The 26,945-nt window shown below is 38.2% G+C and overlaps 1 protein-coding gene and 1 pseudogene across 11 annotated transcripts in view; both read left to right on the forward strand.

Moving 5' to 3' along the window:
- The window catches only part of PRSS35 (serine protease 35), a 78,610-nt gene extending 56,738 nt beyond the window's left edge, over positions 1–21,872 (forward strand). For 5 of the 10 annotated variants that reach the window (XM_081294890.1, XM_081294889.1, XM_081294892.1 and 2 more), the window contains one exon: positions 19,010–21,872. In XM_081294890.1, coding sequence (XP_081151016.1) covers positions 19,010–20,267 — 1,258 coding nt within the window. In that variant the 3' untranslated portion in view covers positions 20,268–21,872. Of the gene's footprint in view, positions 1–5,862; positions 5,904–10,401; positions 10,527–15,410; positions 15,484–16,333; positions 16,436–19,009 lie in introns of those variants that run through there. The other 5 variants (XM_081294894.1, XM_081294895.1, XM_081294896.1 and 2 more) reach the window with 4 other exon arrangements.
- Positions 7,081–7,980, forward strand: LOC308650409 (tripartite motif-containing protein 51-like; annotated as a pseudogene). The gene has a single exon. The product of its transcript is annotated as a tripartite motif-containing protein 51-like (transcript).
- Positions 21,873–26,945: the final 5,073 nt, after the last annotated feature.

The following is a 26,945-nucleotide window of genomic DNA, read 5'->3' on the forward strand; positions in this document are numbered from 1 at the left end:
TTTTTTATTTTGAGACAGGGTCTCACTCAGTTGCCAGGCTGCCTTGGAATTTTCGATCCTTCCCACTCAGACTCTGGGGTCACTGGGATTACAGGCATGGGCCACTGCAGCTGGCTGAAGGAAAGTTTTAAAGGAAGTCAATTAGCTAAAAATAGGATGAGGGTGACCCTCTATGTGGACCCTGGTGCCCGCTCACTAGATGCAGCCCAGAATTCCTTTGTTGGCCTCAAGTAACTGATCAAAGTAGAGAAAAAGAGGAGGGGGCCATTATCACTGGAACTGGGAAGAAAAGTATTGGTAGGGAGGAAGTTAAGGCCATGGCTGAAACCATCAATCAAGTCACCTTGGGAAACAGGAGCTAAGAGTGATTTCCAATAGTACTAAATGCAGAAACTGCCTTTTGTAACATATCAAAAAAATTGTGCACCATGATCAAGTAGGATTCATCCCTGGGATGCAAGGCTGGTTTAATATACAGAAATCAATAAATTTTATTCACCACATCAATAGATTTAAAGATAAGAACCATATGATCATCTCGATAGATGCAGAAAAAGCATTCGACAAAGTACAGTATCCCTTTATGTTCAAAACTCTAGAAAAACTAGGGATAACAGGAACATACCTCAATATTGCAAAAGCAATCTATGCTAAGCCTCAGGCTAGCATCATTCTGAATGGAGAAAAATTGAAGGCATTCCCTCTCAAATCTGGAACAAGACAGGGATGCCCTCTCTCACCACTTCTGTTCAACATAGTTCTCGAAACACTAGCCAGAGCAATTAGACAGATGAAAGAAATTAAAGCATAAAAATAGGAAAAGAAGAACTTAAATTGTCACTATTTGCAGATGACATGATTCTATACCTAGCAGACCCAAAAGGGTCTACAAAGAAACTATTAGAGCTAATAAATGAATTTAGCAAAGTGGCAGGATATAAAATCAACACGCATAAATCAAAGGCATTCCTGTATATCAGCAACAAATCCTCTGAAATGGAAATGAGGACAACCACTCCATTCACAATATCCTCAAAAAAAAAAATAAAATACTTGGGAATCAACCTAACAAAAGAGGTGAAAGACTTATACAATGAAAACTACAGAACCCTAAAGAGAGAAATAGAAGAAGATCTTAGAAGATGGAAAAATATACCCTGTTCGTGGATAGGCAGAACTAACATCATCAAAATGGCGATATTACCAAAAGTTCTCTATATGTTTAATGCAATGCCAATCAAAATCCCAACGGCATTTCTTGTAGAAATAAATAAAGCAATCATGAAATTCATATGGAAAAATAAAAGACCCAGAATAGCAAAAACAACTCTAAGCAGGAAGTGTGAATCAGGCGGTATAGCGATACCAGACCTCAAACTATACTACAGAGCAATAGTAACAAAAACAGCATGGTACTGGTATCAAAACAGGTGGGTGGACCAATGGTACAGAATAGAGGACACAGAAACCAATCCACAAAACTACAACTATCTTATATTTGATAAAGGGGCTAAAAACATGAAATGGAGAAAGGATAGCATCTTCAACAAATGGTGCTGGGAAAACTGGAAATCCATATGCATCAAAATGAAACTGAATCCCTTTCTCTCGCCATGCACAAAAGTTAACTCAAAATGGATCAAGGAGCTTGATATCAAATCAGAGACACGGAGTCTGATAGAAGAAAAAGTTGGCTACGATCTACGTACTGTGGGGTCTGGCTCCAAATTTCTCAATAGGACACCATAGCACAAGAGTTAATAACTAGAATCAACAAATGGGACTTACTCAAACTAAAAAGTTTTTTCTCAGCAAAAGGAACAATAAGAGAGGTAAATAGGGAGCCTACATCCTGGGAACAAATCTTTACTCCTCACACTTCAGATAGAGCCCTAATATCCAGAGTATACAAAGAACTCAAAAAATTAGACAATAAGATAACAAATAACCCAATCAACAAATGGGCCAAGGACCTGAACAGACACTTCTCAGAGGAGGACATACAATCAATCAACAAGTACATGAAAAAATGCTCACCATCTCTAGCAGTCAGAGAAATGCAAATCAAAACCACCCTAAGATACCATCTCACTCCAGTAAGATTGGCAGCCATTAGGAAGTCAAACAACAACAAGTGCTGGCGAGGATGTGGGGAAAAGGGTACACTTGTTCATTGTTGGAGGGACTGCAAATTGGTGCAGCCAATTTGGAAAGCAGTATGGAGATTTCTTGGAAAGCTGGGAATGGAACCACCATTTGACCCAGCTATTCCCCTTCTGGGTCTATTCCCTAAAGACCTAAAAAGAGCATGCTACAGGGACACTGCTACATCTATGTTCATAGCAGCACAATTCACAATAGCAAGACTGTGGAACCAACCTAGATGCCCTTCAATAGACAAATGGATAAAAAAAAAGTGGCATTTATACACAATGGAGAATTACTCTGCATTAAAAAATGACAAAATCATAGAATTTTCAGGGAAATGGATGGCATTAGAGCAGATTATGCTAAGTGAAGCTAGCCAATCCCTAAAAAACAAATGCCAAATGTCTTCTTTGATATAAGGAGAGTAACTAAGAGCAGAGTTGGGAGGAAGAGCATGAGAAGAAGATTAACATTAAACAGGGGTGAGAGGTGGAAGGGAAAAGGAAAGAGAAGGGAAATTACATAGAAATGGAAGGAGACCCTCATGGTTATACAAAATTACATACAAGAGGAAGTGAGGGGAAAGGGGGAAAAAACAAGGGGGAGAAATGAATTACAGTAGATAGGGTAGAGAGAGAAGATGGGAGGGGAGGGGATGGGGGATAGTAGAGGATAGGAAAGGCAGCAGAATACAACATACACTAGTATAGCAATATGTAAAACAGTGGATGTGTAACTGATGTGATGCTGCAATCTGTATACGGGGTGAAAATGGGAGTTCATAACCCACTTGAATCAAAGTGTGAAATATGATATGTCAAGAACTATGTAATGTTTTGAACAGCCAACAATAAAAATTAAAAAAAAAGAAAAAAAAAAGAAACTGCCTTTTGTGAAGACCTATGTGGATATTCTTTTATCTGATCCTAGTAACATCCTTTTAGAGTTCAGATTCTTATTTCTACTTTTCAGTAAGAAAAATCAAACAGAGAGAGATTAGGTAAATCATCCGTGTCCCCCAGTTTATAAATAGCTAAAGTAGAACTAAGACCTAATATGAGAGAAATGTTGAAATGACTGAAAAAATACACCTTGATTCATGTCCATCTACAATGAAAACATACCTAGAGTGGGTTTTTAAAAATTAATGTATTTTATTTTTAAGTATTTTTAGTTTACATATTGTGGGAGTTTTATACAACTTTTATAATTAATCTGCAATATAATAAAATTAAAATCAATTGGAATTCCTAAAGTTCTATTACAATTTCATGTAACATTTTAAGTCTAAATGCACATGCAGTTTGACAGAAATAGTCATACATTCTTTAAAAATTCAAAGACTTTTAAAATATAGATTTTTTTGCTTTCTCCTTATTGCTTTTTCCTCTACTTACCTCCACATTAAAAATATAATATTTTCTGTAACTTTTCCTTTATTTGCTACTTGTAATAAAACACACACATATATACGTACGTATGCATATCCACATATACATACATACGTAATATTTTTGGTTGTTGCTTTTCTGTCTGTGTGATCATCTTATATGTCATTTAACTACACTCCAAGGAAATCCATCCAACACAGCTAGTTTGGATCTGATTTACTTCTGATGATGGCAGCATAATGCCCTAGAGTATGGATATACCAGAGGGTATTCAAACTATTTTCCTTTGATGGGCCTTTGCTTCATTTCTGTGGTTTTTGTTGTTTATTCATTTGTTTTTGCTACTATACAAAAATCATTGCACTAAATATTCTTGTATGTGACCTTGGTTTATTCTAAGCTGTAAAATGTTCCCTTTTCTTTATTTATTTCTCATTTTCAGTCATTAGCTCACTCAGTTTTATCATTGGAATCTATCCTCTGTCCATCTCCAGAGCTGTTGCCTAGTTTTAAGTGTCATGAGATATAACTGGAACTATTACACCTTGTAGTTGCTCTTCCAACTATAAGCTTAATCTTCTATTTCACCTCTTCTTCTCTCTCTCTCTCTCTCTCTCTCTCTCTCTCTCTCTCTCTCTCTCTTCATACTGCTTTTGGGATTGTCTTTCTGATATGCAAATAGACCTTATCTTTTTTGGTAGCCCTTAGCCCCAAAATAGTACAGTTGGCTAAGAAGGAGAGAAACAATAATGCTGTGGAGATAAGTAGAAACCAGGATTCAAACTGGATGCAGAGCTGACAATAGGAGTGGTGACAGGCTTAAGCTCAAGAGGGCCAGTTCCATGCTACCTCCTGCTTAACTTCAGCTGATGATGGCCCATGAGGCAATGTGGACCAGACTTGCCTGATCTCATTTTTCCCCAAAAGCTTAGAAATCAGTTTTATAGACTTTAATGGAAAACTTTTGATTTATTGGTCACACCAGATATCTGTGATCTGAAACATTTGTCCCACAGGATCATGCACTGCCATATATTTGTGGATGGTCATTCCCCATTTGTTCATCCTCCATGAGGTTATTTAAATGTTATAAAGATTGTATGATTTAATTAATGCTTTGTCTCTGGATCTACTCAGAATCTTGGGGGAATATGGAGAAAAGGAAAGTGTTATGGTTTCAATCTGAATTGTCCCCAAAAGGCCCATGTGTTGAAGGCTTGGTCCCCAGTGCAGCCATATTCAGAGGTGGAGCTTCTAAGAAGCACTCAGAGTGCTTGTCTAGCATGTGCAAAGAATCAATCCTCAGAACCAACCAACCAAACAAACAACAACAAAAGGAATAGCCTTTATTCTTTGTGGTTGGATGCATGAGGTTTGCTCAGGTTTGACCTTGATAAATATCTTCACTGAAGCCTTGTTCATGTCCTCTAGTTATTTATCCCCATTTCCAGAATAACAACAAAAAATGTAGAATAATAAAAAAATCCCCAAACTATCATGAATTTCCAAGTTTGAGATATAAATGATTCTGCTCCATTAGTCCCATTTTCCATTCCCATGAATTCAGTCTATAAGAGTCTCTATCTTTCAGCAATGCCTTGTGAAATCCTGTCCCCATCAGACTTTCTGGTTGGGGCCCAGTGTTCATCCTGGCCACATTCCCTAGAGTTCATGTCCTTTGCAGAGCTTTTACTTATGATGATCTAGGTTAAGTCTCAGTGATTTCTGTGAGAAATACAATTTCTTTTGATAATCTCTAAACTACAGATGAGAATGATAGATAATCTCTTGATTCTGGTTTATTCTTAAAGATCTTTTTTTTTATTTTATTGTTGGTTGTTCAAAACATTACATAGTTCTTAATATACCATATTTCACAGATTGATTCAAGTGGGTTATGAACTCCCATTTTTACCCCGTATACAGATTGCTGTGTCACATCAGTTACATTTCCATTGATTTACAAATTGCCTTTCTAGTGACTGATGTATTCTGCTGTCTATCCCATTCTCCACTGTCCCCTTACCCCTCCCCTCCCCTCCCCTCCCCTTCTCTCTCTCCATCCCCTCTACTATAAATCGTTTCTTCCACTTATATAATTTTTCTCCTACTCCTCCTTTCCTCTTATATGTAATTGTGTATAACCCTGAGGCTCACCTTCCAATTCCATGCAATTTCCCTTAACTCTCACTTTCCCTCCCGCCTATCATCCCTGTTTAATGTTATTCTTCTTCTCCAGCTCTTCGTCTCTACCCTGTCCTTCCTGAATAGGAAGATCTTTTAATTTTTCTCAGTTAACAATTATTGGACATCTAATTTACAGGTACTGTACTTGGTGCTGGACATACAAAAGTTTACCTGCCTGTGAGGATTTCACATTTCTATTCAGGAGGCATACATAGAAACAAATATTCAAAAACAGTGTAACAAATATCCAGACCCAGTGTATCACAAAGGATGGAGAGATCAACATTGCCCATGAGACAGAACAGGTCCAAATGGGGGAAGGCTGTACCATAGTGGCTCCAAGGAACCCCACTTTCAGATTTCTTTTCGGAACATGTTATTGCTCCTCCTCAAGCCACATAGAAGAACATTAATGAATCTGTGGGTTTGTGGAGAGTCAGTAACTGTTTCTCAAATTAGCTGGTCATAGGTAGCTTCTATAAGAGTTAATCTAATTTGAGGAAAAATATTACCCTATCTTTTTTTAAAATCACATTTGCTTAATTTTCTTTTTCTTTTCCATAGCCAAAGGGTCCTGAAGTTTTGAACATGTAGAACATTATTACCTAATGTATGAAATGGGATTAAAAGTTAACAGGGAAGATTCCAGCCACAAGTTATGAACCTTCTGCAAGGTTGAGTTGTCACTTAGACCTTGACCATGAACTATGAAACATCTCCTCTTCCTGTCTTTCCATAGCTAAAACTTTCCAAGTACATTTCCATTACAAAGTAGATTTAGCCAAAGGGAAGTATTGTATTTTGGTCTGTGTTTCTTAGGAAATCTAGAAAAAAAGCTAAGTGGTACTATCTTGTTCATAGCCAGGTCTGACAGTGGTAACCACTTTTCTTCTACTGAGGCCACAATGTCCCTAAAGGCTTGAAATGTTCAGGGCCTCTTGGTCCCATATCTCTTGCTCCCATTAAGTTTCACCTCTCACAAAGGATAGGTGATTGTAAATTCTGTTGGTACATTAGTGAAGGGCTTGTGTTGTATTAAGAGTAATTTGAAGCTGTGTACAGTGGCACACACCTATGATCCAAGCTACTCTGGAGGCTGAAGCAGGAGCATCAGAAGTTTGAGGTTAGCCTGGGCCATTTCATGAGACTTTATCTGAATATTTTAAAATGTCTGGGGATGGAGCTCAGTGGTAGAGAATCTGCCTAGCATGTGCTAAGCTCTGGGTTCAATTCCCAGCACATGCATGTGCGCACACATACACAAAAGTAGTTTGAAAAAAGCTTCAGTCATTATAGACATAATATTTGAAGATTAAATCCAGGAGCATGGGGAAAGAGGGTTATAAACTTTTCTATGAGACTTAAAAAAAAATTTTTAAAGATAACATTCCTGCCATTTTTCCAAAAAGAAGAATGGCATCATCTAGAGAGGCTGAAAAAGGAGGGCAAGGAAATTTTTCAGCAACTCAAATAAAGTAAAACCAGAATGGCTAATATACAGGAGATGTTAAGAGGAATGTATGAGGAGCTGAAGGACATATGCCATATACCAGATGTGGAGTTACTCCATGCCCCTGGAGACACACTGCAGAGTCTTGAATCTATGCAGCTGTATGCAGCTCAGCCTGTGAATCCAGAACTCAGTGCAGGGCCCATCACTAGACTAATCAATAGGCTTAACTGTTTCCAAGTTGATATTACTCTGTATCCAAGAAAGCCAACAGTTTTCCTGTATGGAGAATTGAGAAGTATGAATGTTGGATGTAATCCTCAAGGTGCCTCCTGGATCACTCCAAAGTCAGAATGCTTTCTTGCCTGGGGTATTTAGGATTTTACCACTGGCAGATATTACTGGGAGGTGGATGTGGAAGACTCTCGGAACTGGGCTTTTGGAATGTGTAAAGATTGGAAAGACAACAGGTATGACAAGATGGATGAGATGGAGAGGCACTTTCTTCTTGGATGTGTTAAGGAGAGTACCCATTACACTCTCTTTACCACCTCCCACTTGTACTTTAATATGTACCAAGGTCCATTGGCTGAATAGGAACATTCCTGGATTGTGAAGGTAGAACCATGAGCTTTATGAACATAGCTCAAAGTTCTCTGATATACAGTATTCCTTCCTGTTCCTTCTGTTCCCATCTCAAGTCTGTCTTTTGCTGTACCTGACATACCTAAGGACTCTGCCCCTATACCATGGGAAATACAATGTGTAAGGAAGCCCTCTTTCTTAGGTCTTATCATACATGAGAAACAGATTATATTTTATTAACTTTAGGTTCCTTCTAATGTTGTGAAAACCTATTTACTGTGTTATTAATTATGGTGATAGTATTAAAAGCCCATATACTCTTAAAATTTACATTTTTAAATTTGTTCACTTGGGGAATATAATTATCCATGATACATGTAATAGAACATATTCTCTGGTTTAACTTTATTTCTGAACAGTCATGAAATGAAAGAATAGATAATGGTTGATTGAATAAAGTTAAAATTCAATGTAAGAAAAAAAAAGAGATAACATTCCTTACAATGCATTATTTCCTAAAATGGTAGGAGTTACACTGTATAAGCTATTAATTTCCATATGGAAATCTGGTTGGGGAACATCGAAAAATATAGAACCATGGTAACCACCAGAATGGGGAACCAAATAGGTTGGGGATGGGTCTAGAAATTGCTTGTACTGGAAGTCCTTCCTTTCCTTGGTACCCATCCAATTTGGACTGTTTTTTTCTTTTGAATTCTAGATATTTTTACTATTGATAGAACCGATTAATGCTCTGTTTTCTACAAGAAAACAATAACATAGTTTTGTCAATTTAAGTAGCGTGTGTCCTTGATTTTGAACACATAAAGAACATTTTAGAGAACATGTAAACATGTAAAAATACATCTAAAGCCTATGTTCAAAAAAAAGAAAGAAAGAAAAAGGAAGGAAGGAAGGAAGGAAGAGAGAGAGAGAGAGAGAGAGAGAGAGAGAGAGAGAGAGAAAAGAAAAGAAAAGAAATGAAATTGCATTGCTTGCACTGGATTTCAGAAAACCTGAGGGGATAGAGTAAGCCGGGAGAAGGAATCCACCATGTTAAGAGAAGCCAGAACCCTGGAACCAGAGAAGAAGTAAATGTCAAACATCAGGACCAGATCAAAAGTCAATCTGGTACTATGATAACCTGGACCAGAAATACAGTGCAAATGGCTTTGGGATCAAAGTCTCAGGAAGGGACCATGAACATGTGAGAGCACTGGAAGTCTGTTTTATGGGATGATGATGGGAAATGTTCACTAAACTAAGGAATCAGACCTGTATCCATACCATATCCCGCTGGATTTATACAGCAGTAACATTCCCCAAATGTTTGAGAGTTGTAGATAATCAAGCTCTTCTAGCTCACCATCTCAGTTAACAGGTGAAGAAATTGAGGCCCAAGGTACACAACTCTAGTGTCAGACAGGATTCCCATTCTGAGTTCTGGGCTTTCTCCTAACTTCCTCACATTCCATTTGGTAAGAAAGAGTTTCAGAATCAATTCTACTACAAAACTTAAAAATTACCAAAAGACTTTAATTAAATGGGTAAATGCATGAATGAAAATTTCAAGTGAGAAAACAAAATTGTGTGTGTTATGATCTCATTCTGTTAAAAAATACATAAAAAATCTGAGAAATGCAACACATCAGAAATAAACCAAGTGATAAGGGACATGCCAGTATCTTTTGTTATAAGTACTTGTGTTCTTATTTGATGTCCTGGCCCTCAGGATGGAATTTGTACCCATTATTGTATCCGTGCATCTTGCCCCAACCTGTCACCCAGGTTAGTAGCTGATTGAAGAGTTCCTTCCTCACATAACCTCCATTCCACAGGAACACCTCCCCCAAGGAGAGGAACAAAAGAGGGCCAGAGAGAAAGGACAAGGTTAGAATTTTGTTTGAGACTTAGATGGGAAAGGACCTTAAAGAATACTAACCCTAAGTTGAAAAAGCCAAGATTAGTTTTCTTCTAATGGAGGGAAACTGTCGCGCTCCCCCTGGAGGCGGACTTGGATGCTTCCAGGGTTGTCCCCACCATCCCGACTTGCGGTCCGGGCCCTCCCATAGAGCCTGGGTTTGGTGGGAACCTTGGGCTAGAAGCGACCTTCGCTCTTGGCGCTGACACAAGTCAGATTGGCCCTGCAGGGTGGGTCCAGGGAGGCCAAGTCCCTAGTAGAGACTGGCTGGGACAAGTTTGGTTAGATACTCTTGATTCCCATGGACAGCGGGGTCCCCATAGGAAGCCCATGGGAAAGAGACTTCAGGAACAACTTCCTCGCGTAACCCTCCCCCACTTGAGAGTGTCATCTCGAGACTATTTAAGGGGTGCCACAGGGACCGACATCTCTCACGAACCCACTCATGAGCTTCCCCACTGTTGCTTAACCAATGCAGTGTGTGTGTGTGTGTGTGTGTGTGTGTGTGTGTGTGTGTTGGGAGGGGGGTGGGTAGGGACACTGGGGTAAGAGTTGATGGATCCACCCGCACCTTCAAGGACATCCCCCTCGGCTCTCTGGACTCTTGCCCACCTCCTCCCCTCGCGTCCGCCCCGCGTCATCGCCCCCTTTCCCCTCCCATCTCCTCGCCGGCAGCTCGGCTCTCGCCTCCTCCGCAGTCTCTGCCCCAGCTCCGCAGCTGCAGGCTCCCGCCGTCCCGGGCTCCGGCCGGCGGCGCCCCGCCCTCCTTCAGCGCTCGCGGTCCGCCTCGGCGGCTCTTTGATCCCATCTGGGCAGCGCCTGGGACCGGGAAATTCTCCTACAGGTAAGGATGCAGTCCCTGGAAGGGCGGGATCCCAGAAGCTGCACGTCTCCCCGAGACGCAGAACCCACGCGAGGACAGCTTCTTTGGAGGGCGCTAAAGAAAAGGCTCAAGCAGGGCACTTGCAGCCCTCAAAGAGGCCAACCACTCTTCCCCTGGGCGGTCCAGTGTGCACGGTTTAACAGTAACAGTGTTTGCGTTGGAATATAAATGGAATTCTTTCTACTTAAGCAGTACCAGAGGGGACCCTCTTTATTTTTATGATTATTAACAGATGCCTCTGAAAAAGGTGTAAAACCCATTCCTGGAAAGTCTACTCTTGTTGAAAACTTCTTTGGCAGAGTTAACCATGAAAACCAGCGCGCCCCCCCCCCCCCCCGCCTGCTCCCCCTTTATAATCAACTTGGTTGCCTGGGTCAGCAAAAGGAGCAGTAGAAACCATTTAGAAAATAAGGAGCTGAAGTGAAATGGAAGTCGTGCTTCAAAATACCCTAGTGCCTCCCCTCACAAAAGGTGGAGGAGATGGATGAAACAAATTGGCAAAAGTATTGATCATTGTTGAAGCTAAGTGATGGGCACACGGGGGTTACGTTTTTCTCTTCTTGACTTTCCTATTCTTTTCTCTCGACTTTGTGTAGTTGAGATTTTCTACTACAAAGTTTTTGAAAAATTTCGGACAAACTCTTACCTGATTGCTCTGATTTTATTGCACTCTCATTGATTTACAAAGAAGTTGCATGTTATATCTAGCCCCCCTCTTTATTAACCTTTCTGCCTTCTGATATCAACTCTCATTTTATTCCAAGTACCTTTGTCTCTACAGAGAATTCTTAAAGTCATATTCTGCTGCCTGAAGAATTATGCTTAGAATCTGGTTTATTATTTGGAAGAGAGAATATTAAAATTACAGCCAAATAAGACATCTAAGCTTAAAGGGGTGACCAAGCATCATATGGAGTTTTATTTTTATTAGGAAATACTAGAGAAATGTCTTTAGTGTGAGAAGGGGTAGATTTAGATACACCCCCTGCTTTTCTTCCAGACAGCTATGAAAACTGTGTGTTGTCAAGAGTCTTTTTCATGATTTAAAATATGAGATTGATTAGAATAGTATGTGCTCATTTAATGTTAAAGTAACCAACTGTTATTGTGGATTCATTTTTCCACCAAGTAAATTATTGATCTTTCTGCACCCAATGCTGAAATATTTAACAACTATGTTACATTTTAACAGTAGAATCCGACTAGAATTTGGAAGGATGAAGCTACCTCACCTTAGCACTGAGTTAACTTTGCAGATGGAAACTTTGAGATGAAGAGGGAAGAGCAAAGTCAAATTAGTGGTACACAAGCCAGTGTTTTATAATTTTAAAATAAAAGAATTAAAGACCTTCATATAGGTAACACTGGTAGTATGATTTGCTAAAAAACATTATTGACTCTAAAATGCTTTAAAGCCCGAAAATTTGGAAACCTAATACATTTACAGATATTCCTTGATTTCAAAGTCCAACTTGAAAAACACAAAGATAAGTCAGGAGCCATATGCTGTGCACTTCATAAATCAGCAAATGAAAGCGCTTGCAGAGTTCCCTTGGGGTTCCCTTAGTGCCATTAAGCCCAAATTTGATTCACACACAGCACATCTATTGCATAAATGGAGATGTACATGTCCTGGAAAAATAGCTAAAAAACAAAGGCAGGTTTTATTTATTTTTTTATTGTGATGAGAAACAGAAGTTCTGGGTTACTGTAAAATAATCAACTGTGAAACTTTACCATCTTCCTTTCCCTTGAGCCCTGCCAAACTTTTAAAGCAGACATTACTTTGTCTCCATTCCTGAAACTAAACTTGAAAATAGTGCTATGGTATGATATTTTGAGTAGAAATTGGCACATCGTCAATGAATTTTCTTGCCATTTACCCTCAGCATAGACTCAGTGGAGAGCTTATCCTTTAGTAATGGATTATAAAGTATTTGATAAACATGTGAAATATTTGGCAGGTTCACGATTTTCCTTAGCGTTGAAATGAATTGCAGCACGTTTGGCTGACTGTTTAGCAGTGCTGTAGGTCATGGTGGAAGTGTGCTGGCACTTGTAACTGTTTTTGGAAAACCACCTGCCAGAGAATTGTCTGGCTGGAGACAGTATTATCAGCCCTCAGTTCATCAGGATGGGCTCTGGGGCCTGTAGGTGGGTTTTCTAAAGGTGATAAATTCCATATGTGACAACTGTTTAGTATATTATTAGCCTGTTAGACCTGCCCCCTTCCTCCACCCCATCTCCCATGCTTTACAGTAATTTCTCACAGCTGAGTAGATGCAATTTAAATATTTGCATTAGATTTGCCATGAGCAGGATGACTTTGCCATCTAGTGGTAGCAACACAGATAGCAAGTGGGTCCTACTCTGGAGGAGCAGGAACGAAAACTTCTTGAGGATAATCGATTAATAAATTGTGTTTTCTCACTCATGGTTACTTTAGAGCTGGAGGAGAGCTTAGGAATTTATAGTTCAACCCAGTAGCAAAGAAGGATTATCAGAGATTCTGGTACCAAAAAGTCTTTAGAATAATGCACAGAATAGTTAGTAGGCATTTGATGAATAAACACATTTATCTACCCTGTTCCAAGTCTTGTTTTTCTCTAGCAGTACTGCTCCATACCACCATCAGGTTTTATCATGCTCTTTTGTTTTTAGCTCTTAAATTGAATGTCTGTATAATTTTTCTTAAATAGTTTCACGTGTGTTTAAGACCCATAAACCAAAATTCTTTTCTACTTCATATCACTTCCTAGTATTTCATTATTTTTAAACATCTAGGGCAGATGATTTTAGAAACTAGATTCTTACCTTAATAAATGTTCTAATTTCCTATTGCTTCTGTGAGTAGTTACCAAAACTTTAATGACTTAAAACAACACAAATTGATTATCTTACTTATCTGACGGTTGGAAGTTTGAAGAAGATCAGCAGGACAGCTTCTTCTGGAAGTTCTAGGAGAGAATCTGTTTCCTTACCTTCGGCAGCTTGGAGAAGCCATTGGCATTCTGTGAGTCATGAGGCTGCATCTTTGGACCTGTGCTTATTTACAATTTAGTCTTATTTTGACCCACTTAATAAGGGCCCACATGATTGTATAAGACTCACCTGGATAATCCAGGATAGTCCCCAGATCTCAGAATCTTTAACTTACTCATATTTGCATCAGCTCTTTCACAGGGAGGAACACATCCACAGGTTTGGGGGATGAGGAGTGGATGACTTCGGAGGCCATTATTTGCATACTACACTGATATATATATATATATATATATATATACACACACACACACAGCAGTTAGAGATGCATGACATGCCTTATCACTATCTACCTAAATGGTTTGTTTTTTAGTTAAGAGTCAGGACTTCATTATGTTGCCCAGACTGGCAAGGGATGCAAGGGATCCTCTTGCATCAGCCTCCTGAGTAGTTGGGACTACAGTCACACAACACTACGCCTGGATTTATGCCTTAGGTTTCCACTCCTGGTGTTGGATCATCATCACCAACACCATTATTGCTGCCTTTTGTTGAGTCCTTACTGTGCTCTGGGCATGGTGACCTATATATTAGTTTTTGAGATGAAAAAAAAAAGCCCTTAAAATATAGGGCTAAACTAGATGATTTATTATGGCCTTTTCTAATCCTGAGACTTTCTGAAATAAAATCAGTTTCTCCTCAAAGTACTCTAAAATATTGTGCCTGTTTAACAGATGTGGAAAATAATCTTTGGATAGATTAGGCACCTTTGACAAAGTCACACTGCTAGTAAGTGGCAAGCTGATTTGGTTTTAAAGTCTACTGGCTTCACAATCATCCAAATACCCCTGTTCTTATTCTCCATATTTGTTATGTCACTGACAATGCTATTTTCTCATCAGTATAGTACCACATACTTTTTTGCTTAAATATTGCTCCTGCCAGTGACTAACATTCAGTAAGGGATATGGTAACTCAGGAATTAAACTTTATAAATTATCTATTTTTTTCTGCAACTGCTCTCCCAAACTGAAAGTGACTATGAAGTTTTTTAAAATTTATTTTTTTTACACAAATGGAGCACAACTTTTCATTTCTCGGTTGTACATAATGTAGAGTCACATTATTCTTGGGGGTAATAATGTCCATCTCATTCTACCATCTTCCCCACACACACATTCCCCCTCCCCACTCTTCCTTCTGCTCCATCCCAAGTTCTTCCATTCTTCCCTTGCCCCCCACCCATTATGGATCAGTATCCACTTATCAGAGAAAACATTTGGCCTTTGGTTTTGAGGGATTGGCTTACTTCACTTAGCAATCATATTATCCAACTCCATCCATTTATCTGTAAATGCTATAATTTCATTCTTCTTTAAGGCTCAGTAGTGACTGTGAAATTTTCACAAGTGTTTTCCAAAACATAACCCATGTCTTTAATGCTTCCTTTATGCTTGTTTACTGTGACTCCTCTCCAGCTTGTAGCACTTTGCCTAAGGCATCATTTCTGCCTACAGTTATTTATAATATCTGGGTCAGACCACGAGGTTTCCCTGTTGTGTGAGAGTCCTTACTGAACAGGTGGAAGATGAAAGTAGAGGAGGAGATGAGCACATGTTTTCACATTTAGGTATGTGGGTAAATGCAGGCAGGGGTGTTGGGAGGGACAGTTGATTGGTATCATGAATGGCTAAATAAAGGACAGCCAAAAAAGTGGTTATGCCATGACTGGTGTGTCCTAACATACACATTAGAAGTTGGTGTGGGCCCTACAGGGTCATTGATCTGGCTGAATAGTGCCTGACCCACACCAATCCTCCAGAAAATGTTTGATGGTTAATGCAAAATTGTGTCTTTTGTCAGAATACTATTACATGAGTATGGACAACTACCTCACTGCACATTATGGAGGGACCAGGTGAAAAGAAAGGTTTAGGTAAGCATGAATCTTTCCGCTAGTAAATGCAGTTCAGTGCAGGTCCTCTGGTGGTAAAGTCAGCATCTTCATATTTGTTTATATTTAGGACAAATAATTAATTTGAAATATTTAGTATAGTGAGCAACCATCTATCTAATCTTTCATTGATCTGCCTGCTCTACCTATAAACTATAAACTTCTCAAGGAGAGAAAGAGGGAAACTGAGCTATAGAGTATGATTATGTTATATTGTAGTCAAATTCTTTATACTCTACATATACCTGCTCACAAAGTTAGGTTTTTCTTTCACTGTAGATTGCTGTCTTAGAGAAATTATTTTGACATTGACTTGGTTTCTTTTTTAGGCTGAGGACCTGATGAAGTTCCAGAATTCCTAATGTAGTTCCAGGCTATAAATGAGAACCTGGGAATGCAATTCAAGTGTTTTGTGGCTGTGTTTACTCACTTAAGTGTATTTAACCACACTTAAGTTTAATGGTGATGAGAAAAATATAGTGCAAAGCCGCAGATATTCAGGGAAATGAGTAATTAGGAAGGCATTCATTTGAGAAGTCTCTAAAGTGAAGCTGTCCTTGAACACACAAAACAGAATAAAGAAGAAGGGCATTTGAGAGTGAATTGGAAACTATCTTGAAATAAAAATTCAAGATAGTTAAATAAAAATATTTAACTGTAAGACTGCCTTTTTTGAAACTATATATTCTCTAATGTTGGCTCATGAACCAGTTTTAAAGTGATATAAGTTCACCCACTAAAGCATAATATTTATAAAATAACATGTTTGTTGATGTATAGTAATTTGACTGCTTACTATGCTGTGGGCTTAGTGACAATTTTTTTACAGATATTACCTCATTTAAATCTATAAATCACATTATTATTATCCCACTTTGCAGATGAGGAAAGTGAAACCTAGTGAGTTAATGAACTGCTTACATTCAAATACCCAGTAAGTAGAAAGATGGGAACTGTGCCCAAGTCATTCTTTGATCTTAGTCTTTGATCTGCACTTGTAACCATTATGATGGTATAGATACACGAGTATTCTAAACACTACCAGTATTCCACGTTTATAAGAAATCATAAACAAACAACAGAAAAATAGCAATAAATCATCTCTTGTACTTATGTGTGGCTGTGTCTATTAATAGAGTAGGTACAAATGTGGAAGTACATTTATGCCATCATTAAAAGTTCCTATGACTACATAAGCAGACAGCCTTATTTCTCCCTAATCCCCTTCCAGTCCTTTTGGCTCCAGGATCTAACCCATAATCAACTCTGTGTACACTGACTCATGGTGGAGAGAAATGACTACGATCTCACTTTCATTAACCAAAATTGGAATTTGAAACCCTAAATTCAAGCCACCTGGAAACTGACAGTAAAGTCACAATTATAATAGAAGACAGGAAAGAGGAGAAGGTGGGGGAAGTCAAGGGAATATTAGAGTTTTCAAAATACTTAAGTTGTTACAAAAGGATCATGTGCCTTTAGGTCAGGGAGTTGGTGCTTTTCAGATGATGAGCATCTGTAGATGGATCCACTGAACTGTGGACTGCTCCATCAGTAAGAGCTATCGTTTACACTGACATTCTACCACAAGGCAAACTTAGATTTTTCCAAAAGAAAGTGTCCTTAAACACTTGTCCAATTTTAAATCACAGACCAAATTAGACAGGCTAACTAAAGCCATGTCCTCTTATTATTGTGATTTGAGGTCATGTTACAAGGCACTGCCCTTCCTCTGCCCAAAGATAGATGTGGGCATGGCTTTTTTCCTGCAGTGAATTGAAGTGGAGCTCTCAACAGGGCTGGCAAACCAATGCCATTGCATGAAGCCTAACATTGGATGTTGAAGGCATTGCGTACAAGCCTACTGGATTTATTTTTTTCAGACATGTTCAACCACTTATATAAACCTAAGTTCTGTTTGTTCTTTTATCGAGTTCTGAGCCATTGCATATTAGCAGTTGCCAACACAGAAAAGAGCAGAGTCAGTGTAAACTTATTTTGTACACAAAGATAAAACAGATGTTATTTGAAGCCCAGTTAAACAATCATCCCTGGAAACATTGCCTTCTGGTAGAGCCAAGCTCCTGCACCCGGGCCTTGGCTGCAGCGTAATTCTCACACTTTACTGAGTTTCAGAATCATCTGGAAGTGTAGATGAAATATAGCTAGGAAACCCGCCCTCTTCTCTGCTAGGAGAGCTCCTAATAGTAGGTTTGGGTGGGCTCTGAGAATTGAGAATAAGTTCCCAAGTGATGCTTATGTTGCTGATTCTTGGACTGTAATCTGAGAATCACTGGTCTAACATATCCTTTGGTTGAGAAATCAAGATTGGGTTCTCTGGCTGGGCTTGTAGGTCAGTGGTTGAGCACTTGCCTTGCATGTGTGAGGCACTGGGTTCGATCCTCAGCACCACATAAAAATAAATAAATAAATAAAACAGGGATATTGTGTTCATCTACTACTAAAAAATGTTAAAAAAAAATTGGGCTCTCAATCACTGTTCTCAACTGCTGGAAGGATATTTAGCTGAGCATACACGTAGTGGGAAATATACCTATCTATTCATCGCTTTGTGCCAAGTATGGCTTGAAAGTGACTGAAGGGATTGAAAATTTCAAAAGTATTGGCCATGATCTTTGATTAACATAATAGACTGAAAAACCACTATGACATACTTAACCAACAAATGAAATTACACTTGATACAACTGGACTCTGATAGGCCATTCTGAAAAGTCTGGCTACAGAACTATGTTGAAGGACACATGTTTTATATGTTAAAGAATATGGGGGATTCTATATTTGATATCCATATTCTAGTACAATGATTTGCATAGTAAAATATCATCTTGTCAATTATCACTCGATAATCACAAACTGCCTTTCTAATCCCTAACTAGCTAAAAAGTTATAAGACTAAGATAATAGTATTAAAAAGAAAAGAAAAGAAAAGAAAGAAAGAAAGAAAGAAAGAAAGAAAGAAAGAAAGAAAGAAAGAAAGAAAAGAATACCTAACTAGGGAAGCAGTTCCACAGAATCATGATTTATACAGCCTCTATTTTTTCAAGGAATGCTTTTTATATATTTATTACCCCATAGATCATTAATATCATGTGTTCCAATATACAAAGTGAGATTCTATGTATTTCTCAGTATGGGTAATTGGTGACTTTCAGTCCTTGTTATATACCAAACTTTTAGTCTTTGGTATATTAAGCACATCAGAATGAACAGTTGTCATAAAATATTAAATGAAAAACCAATTTAAGATAAATTTGTGTCTTACATCAAAAACTTCCTTGACTAACATTTAAGAATAAGTGTATGTTGGTCTGGGGTTGTGGCTCAGCGGCACAATGCTTACCTAACATGGGTGAGGCCGTGGGTTTGATCCTCAGCACCACATAAAGAGAAATAAATAAAGGTATTGTGCTCATCTACAACTGAAAAAATATTTAAAAAAAAAACAAGTGTATGTTTATACATTTCTTTCTTTTTCCATTTTTAAGGACAAAATTGAAGAACAAAATGGAGAATATGCTACTTTGGTTGATATTTTTCACCTCTGGGTGGACTCTCATTGATGGATCTGAAATGGAACAAGATTTTATGTGGCACTTGAGAAAAATACCCCGGGTTGTCGGTGAAAGGACTTTCTATCTCAGCAGCCCCACATTCGAGGCAGACGCCAGTATGGTGGTAAACAGAGTGTGTGGCATCGAATGCCAGAAAGAACTCCCGGCTCCTGGCCTTTCTGAATTGGAGGATTCTCTTTCCTATGAGACTGTCTTTGAGAATGGCACTAGAACCTTAACCAGGGTGAAAGTTCAAGGTTTGGTCCTTGAGCCAACTCAGAATAGCACTCCAAAAGAAGCAGCTGTTAGGAGAAAGAGACAAGTGTATGGCACCGACAGCAGGTTCAGCATCATGGACAAAAAGTTCTTAACCAATTTTCCTTTCAACACTGCGGTCAAACTCTCCACGGGATGCAGTGGCATCCTCATTTCCCCTAATCATGTCCTCACAGCCGCGCACTGTGTTCATGACGGAAAGGACTATGTCAAAGGTAGCAAAAAGCTAAGGGTAGGATTGCTGAAGATGAGAAAGAAAGGTGGAGGCAAGAAGCGCAGAGTTTCTAAGAGGAGCAAGAGAGAAGCTGAGGCCAGTGACCAAAGGGAAGGTACCAAAGTGAGTCTGCAGGAGAGACCCACGAGAAGAGGGAGAGTCGAGTTGGGTCGGGGTCAGAGAGTGGCGGAGGGAAAGCCTTCCTTCCAGTGGACGCGGGTCAAGAATACCTACATTCCTAAAGGCTGGACGAGAGGAGCAGGTGGGGATGCGGCCTTGGACTATGACTATGCGCTCTTGGAGCTGAAGCGCGCTCACAAGAAGAAGTACATGGAACTAGGAGTCAGTCCGGCCATCAAGAAGATGCCTGGAGGAATGATCCACTTCTCTGGCTTTGATAACGACAGGGCTGATCAGTTGGTCTACCGGTTTTGTAGCGTGTCTGATGAATCCAGTGATCTCCTCTATCAATACTGCGATGCTGAGTCGGGCTCCACTGGCTCTGGGATCTATCTGCGTCTCAAAGAGCCAGACAAAAAGCACTGGAAGCGCAAAATAATCGCGGTCTATTCAGGCCACCAGTGGGTGGATGTCCATGGGGTTCAGAAGGACTATAACGTTGCTGTGCGCATCACACCACTCAAATATGCCCAGATTTGCCTCTGGATCCACGGAAATGATGCCAATTGTGCTTATGGCTAAGACAAAGCTGATACAAAGTTATATATCATCTAAGTCGCAAAGAAAACCTATTCTGATTTTCGTTAGTGAGATCACCTCATAGGATATGCTTGGACTTGAATCTATCAATAGCATTTGAGCATTTTTACAAATTTATTTTCTTACAATTTAGGAGATTTTTATACATTTAAAAATGTATAAGTACATTTTTAGCGGGGCACTTGAGTGCCAAGTATATACTCTTTACATGGTGGTAAGTTTTATTTGTGGACAGATTTTTGTTTCTTTGTGCCTTCTTAGAAATTAGACATTTTAAAACTTCAAACTTGTACAATAATGTGATTTCTCAATGGACTTATTCTTAGGGCCCCAATAGGATGCCAGTTATGTGCAAAATGTGAAACTGCATATACAAAGGTATGCGGTAACACAAGGAAAATCAGGAACAGAGAGGAAGATTTGCAATTTGTGCTACTCAGAGGTGGATCCATTCAGCTCCTGCCCTCAGAATTTATACTGTTTTTCTGTTGGGTCTGAGAAGTTTAGTTTTTTGTTTGTTTGTTTTTAGAATAACAAATCAGAAGAAATAAGTTTTATAAACTATCAACTACAGCTTTAAACAATAGCAACTGCAGTATCTATTTAAAATGGGGAAAATACTTTGTTTTATAAAATAAATCTAGTTTAAAAATAGGAAAGCTGAGACATTTTAAGATCTTAATTTTTTAATACTCAAAATATGAAATTTTTATATATGCATAGGGAAAACTTTTTACAAGTTATGAATCATGTATCCAAAGCCATGTCATTTTATGCTATAATCCTACTGTGTATAAGGTGCTATATTTTTAAGACAAGGAATTCTGCAGTCTTTTCCTAGAGAGATCCTTTTCCCTCTTGGCAAAGTTCAGCTTGCTTTCTTCTTTTTGATGTGAGGCTGGATGTTGAGCCTAAGGCCTTTTACATGCCAGGCAAGCGCTGCAACACAGAGCTATACAACCAGCTTCAAGTTCAGCTTTCTTAATAGCACCGTAAGTGCTCTTTTGGCGAGTTTTCTGACTAGTAATTTTAGATATGTCCTTTATTAAAAAGAATATAATTTACAAATAGGATTTTTTTAAAAAAGTTTCTAGTTATCTTCTTTAGGGACCAAGGCTGTACACATACTCTGATTATCAAGTGGCATAAGCAGCTAAGTCCAGCAGCTGTCCTGGGACAATACATATTTTTTTGAATTCATCAAACAACTGTTTGGCTATGAATGACTGTAAAAAAGGGTTAGTTCAGGGAATTATGCTTAAAGACTTTTAATGACTTACAATTGAGTGTGTCCTTAAAAATTTAGGAAATGCAGGTCTGATTTTTGGTCTGTTTTTCCTGGCAATTTCTAGAGTCACGTTCTCTTTTCTCTTGACACACAGTGTCACTAATTCTGCCTGGGCTACAAATTCATTTTAATTAATTTTTAAGATATGCCCTAAAATAATGAGAGGCTATCCTTTTGATTAATATGCAAAGGAATATTTGATTAGGTTATCATAAGTGATTTTTGTAAACGATACCCAAAGTAGCTGAAATTCAACACAAATGCATATTCTTTTATAATGTTTGTTAAAAATAATTCAATAAAAATTTATAATAAATCAGTTTTACTCTTACTGTATCTGTATATGTGTTTTACTTCAGGGTTTTAGAAAGTATTAGTTCATTTAATTAAAAATGATTCTATTTAAATCTAAGCATATCTCACTGAACTGTATTTTGTAATTGCTTCTAGTGATAACAGGGTTACCGACTCAAAAGTTTTGGTCAGATTTTTTTTGGGGGGACACAGCTATGTGATTACTGCAACCAAAACTATTTCAAGGTGAATTCTGCGTACTAACACACTTGCAAACACACGCACACAAAATCTTCATTTTTGATTCTTCTTCATACATAATTTTTGAGGTTTGAGTAAATTCAGAATAATGTAGCATGCTTAGTAAAATAGGTGATTAGGGTTAAAATATGAATACATGTAATTTTCTTAAAATAACCATTCAATACACCTTTCAAAAATGTAAATTTTAAGATGGGTACAATGACACATGCCTGTAATCCCAGCAACTTTGGAGGCTGAGGCCAGAAGATTGTAAGTTTGAGGCCAGCCTCGGCAATTTAGTGAGAACTTGTTGCAACAAAAAATAAAAGGGGCTGGGAATGTAGTGGTAGAGTGCCCCTGTGTTCAATAATTCCTAGTACTGCAACACACACACACACATACACACACACACACACACATATACATGCACATACTCGTGTATATATGTGGGTGTGTGTATAAAATTTGACTCATTTGATTTGCAGATATCTTGTTGATTCTTACATGCTCTTCTCTTTTCCAAAAAAAAATAAAAATAAAATAAAAGATTGTGTATTTTATATAACCTCTTTGGGACCACTGTTATGTATGATATTAACTAGAAGGTCTTGCTTCACATTGTTTTCCTGTAATATTTATTATATTTGAAACAGAAGGTTAAACTAAATCTATTTCACTAAACAAATATTCACATACGCCTACTGTGCACAAAAGGCTCTACTGACTTAACTGCTTTGAGAATCTTATCAGTGGTTGAATTCAAATAACTTTACAAAACAACTGTAATTTAAAATCATGGAGATTTTTTCCTTTACATAAATAACATTTCACTTTGGTAATTCTTTTTCTTGTCAGATGGATTTGTGTGGGAAGAAGTAACTTAACATATTTTTCCTTTCTGATGTGCTACCTAATTAAATACAAAGTTTATTTTGAAAAAGATTTAACTGTATATATGACTAACTTAGTCATTTGGGCTGCTTTAACAAAGAATATCAGGCTCGAAATTTATAAACTACAGAAACTTACTGCTCACAGTTCTCGAGGATGGGAAGTCTAAGGTGAAGGCACCAGCAGATTCAACGCCTGGTGTGGGCCCCTCTTCATAGATGGTGACTTCTTGCTGTGTCTTTGCAAGGTAGCAGCTTGAGTTCCCTCAGACCCCTTTATCTGGGTGAAGCCCTCATGACCCAAATCCTTTCCTAAGGTCCCACCTCTTATATCATCAGGATGGGAATTAGAATTCAACACGGGAATTTTGGGAGGACATATTCAGACTATAGCAATAACTAAGATCAGAGTTGTTCATAAATTTTTACTTCTTTTTTTTTTAATTGGGTCTCCCAGGCTGGCTCAAACTCCAGGGCTCAAATAATCCTTGTGCCTCATTCTCTGAAGTAGCTGGAATTACAAGCATATATCACCACATCTGGCCAATTTTTATACTTATTTTTTGTACATCAAAGAATTCTTTGAAATTATTATTTCAAAGAGGCAATTTCAGCAATTCAGGGACCTACCGAGCAATCAATTCCTAGAGTACCTGAGATTCTGAAAGGTAATGAAAGGAAGCCTCTTCCTGTTCTAGGCATTTTTCCTTCACCAGCCCTGTCCTTCCTGCTGAGAGGAGTCAAGGCTTTTTGGTTTTTTTTTAAAAAAAACTTTTGCTTTACTTAGAATTTAAATTACTTCTCCTGATCCAGACTCCAGATTAAAAAAAAAAAAAAAAGAAGAAGAAGAAGAAGAACACAAATTTTAGGATATAGAAGAAAAGAATATAATAGTGTATACTGGAAAGAAGGTCTAGGAGGACACTTTTTTCCTTAAAATTACTTTGAATGAATTAGTTGTTCAAGAAATTTGCAATTGATGATCTTAGAAGGCATAACTTTAAAGAAAACATTTTTTCTTCGCAATACCTATAAAGTGCTGTTTTTATTTATTTTTTCTTAAAACTCAGGATATGCTTGGTGCCAAGATTCTATTGCCAAACAAAAGTACTACTTTATCAAGCAATTGCCTAAAAATAAAAGTGCGTTATTTTTGAGGTGGAACTGAACTTAGTATTCTGCCACTGCACTTGGAACATTTACTTTAAAAAGGCTTTCTTTGTGGCCTGGGAAAATAAGTGACACTATTGTATCCACCAAATGGGCAGTTGTGCCATTTCACGACTAGTACATGACTGATGTGGCTCCCTGAACGGATGTCCTGAGCTGTCATTGACCCACAAGTAGCAGCATTTCTACTACAAAATTAAAGCTTGACTTTTGGTGGAAACTTAACATTTCATAATGTCATAGGGACCACCTTTTTATGACTAGTAACTAGATGTCTCAATTCTTAGGCTAGATGAAGCAAAGTACTCTGTGGCTTTCCTATGCAGAAGTGTTTGGAAAGTCTCTCCTTTGCTAGAGTCATGTAGAACATTCAAGTAAAGCTCCATACTATGAGCCCTGAATTTATGATATTTCAGTGGCTTCCCTCAGCCTAGTGACTTCCAAATTTGGCTGCTTATAGGAGTCACGTGGGAATTATTTTAGAAAGCCAGGTTTCAGGATCCAACCGAGACCTACCCTGGAATCCCTAAGAGTAGGGTCCAGAAATTTCAATTTGATTAAGATCTCCAAGTACTTATGATGATTATCAAGGTTTGACAGCAGCTGACTTTTCTAAACCAATTATTCCCCCACCTCTTGCACCTTTCCTCTGGGCCTAAAGATGCTTGTCATTTTCTTCTGGGTTAAATGTGGTGGTATTACAACCAAATATACAGATGGCATTCTTTTCAGTATTTTTATAAACTGAAAATGCATTTTAGCAATAGCATTGTAATAATACTGTTTTTCTATAAGAAATGAGTCAAATTTACAAAATCGTAAATATATGTGATCCTTTTAAAATTAATGACAAAATTCAGTTTTAATTATCTTCTGGAAATTATATGTTCTTAATTCATAACCCCTCCTATAATATATGTTAAATCAATGTGGCTCAACAAATTTACTGAGTGCAGTCTTAGGCACTTAGGATATTGAATTAAGTTCTAGATTTATCTTTCCTCAAATAATTCACAATCTAGTAAGGAAGTCTCTCTCTTTTTCTTTCTCTGACTCTCTCTCTCTGAAAAATTAAAGTATAAGGAGCACACTGAAGGAGCACACTGAGAAGAATCAACTCTATCAGGGTAGGCAGGTATGATGAAAAGAAGTTTTCTAGATGAAATTGACCAAATTATGTTATTTGTATTTACAAATATGAATCCCACTATGCATCAAAATACAAAAGCAAGAAATGAAAATCACCAAGCAAAACACAAAACTGAAAGGTTTCCTAGAGGAGGTGAGACCTAGCGTAGGTTCTGCGGGATGAGTTGCAGTTTGCTAGCCTATCAACCAGGCATCTGGGGAGTGGAGGGCAGCAATCCTAAGGAGGTTGGTGCCTCCTAGTGGTAAGCAATGGCAAGAAATGAAGCTTCCCAGGATCTGAGGCCCTGGGTTTGATCCACCACAAAAACAACAAAACAAGCAAAAAACAAAGTACAATGGTCAGTACACTCTGTGCCACTGAAAGCAGGAGGCAAGACAATCTCCCTACAAAGACACTAAGAATATCAGCATAACGAAGTTCCAGAGTTGAAGGTGTCATGCCACCCAAACTTTTGGCTTGGAAGACCAGGTAGATAGAACACTCATCAAGATGGCAAAACTAGGCTTGAGAAAGAAACATAACGAATTCACTCTTGGATGTGTATGTTAAAAGATGCTGTAGGATATTTGTCCCAAGGTTGTAATGTCTATACATAAAGAAAATCATGACGAGAAAGTTAAATAAAAAACATGTGATTCTATTGAAGCAGGCCAGAGACCCCCACCCAGAACCCCTCACCATATTTGTAATATATAAGTTCCTCATCTTGTCAGATACAGGATATCAGCTATCAGCAAAAACTTGCGCAGAAGAGCATCGTAGTTGGTAGTTTCCTCCTTTCGTAAATGTCAGGTTTGCAGAAAAAAACAACTTGTGAAGGAACCTCTTCCTGGAACAAAAGAAGTTGGAACAAAAAGCACTTGTCATGTGAACCTCCAAGCCCCTCGCCCTCCCATTGGGTATAAAGTTCAAAGAATTTCTAGACTCTTTGTCTAGAGGAGGAAATTTTAGGCACAAGCCACACTTTGGACCCTACAGTCAATAAAACTGCTTCCTGAAAATTCCTTGGGTGTCCAGCCTCTTCTGTCTTACTTCACTCTATAGGGAACTAAGCCATTAGTTAATAGACACCCAGAAGGTTATAACTACATGTTGTTCTGACAAAATAGCAGCTACACCTTCTTTTCCGCTTTAAATAAGATGCTCCTTTTAACTTAGCTTTGAAACCATAATTTTTTTTCCTTAAGGAAAGAAAAAGAATTTTAAAAATCTGGTTCTAAATTTTCATCTGAAATATGGTCAGAATTTCATCTCCTGTTCTTCAATATTACCGAAATCCACATTCCAAAATACAGATGATTTGAAAAGTAATGCCAGCTTCCCTTAGGATATATTTATAGGGCTTTTGAGACTATAAGATTTAACTTCTTGTTGAGGTTTTGAAAATAAAATTATTAATCATAAGATTATTAAATTATCTCAAAGGTGTTTTCTACACTGAAAAAGAGATGAAGCACAAAGATGTTAGGTGCCTGGAGATGAACTTAGTATTAAAGACTGATTTAACAACAGAGAATATGATTGTTAAAAGTTGATTGTCTCCCCAATAAGGGGAACCTTTCCAAGCCCTGCCCCCTGCTGTCTGGGACCTTGGTGCTGGTCCATATAACAGTCTTTTGTAACCA

The sequence above is a fragment of the Spermophilus citellus genome (assembly GCF_964194105.1).
Source record: "Spermophilus citellus genome assembly, chromosome: 5".
NCBI lineage: Eukaryota > Metazoa > Chordata > Mammalia > Rodentia > Sciuridae > Spermophilus > Spermophilus citellus.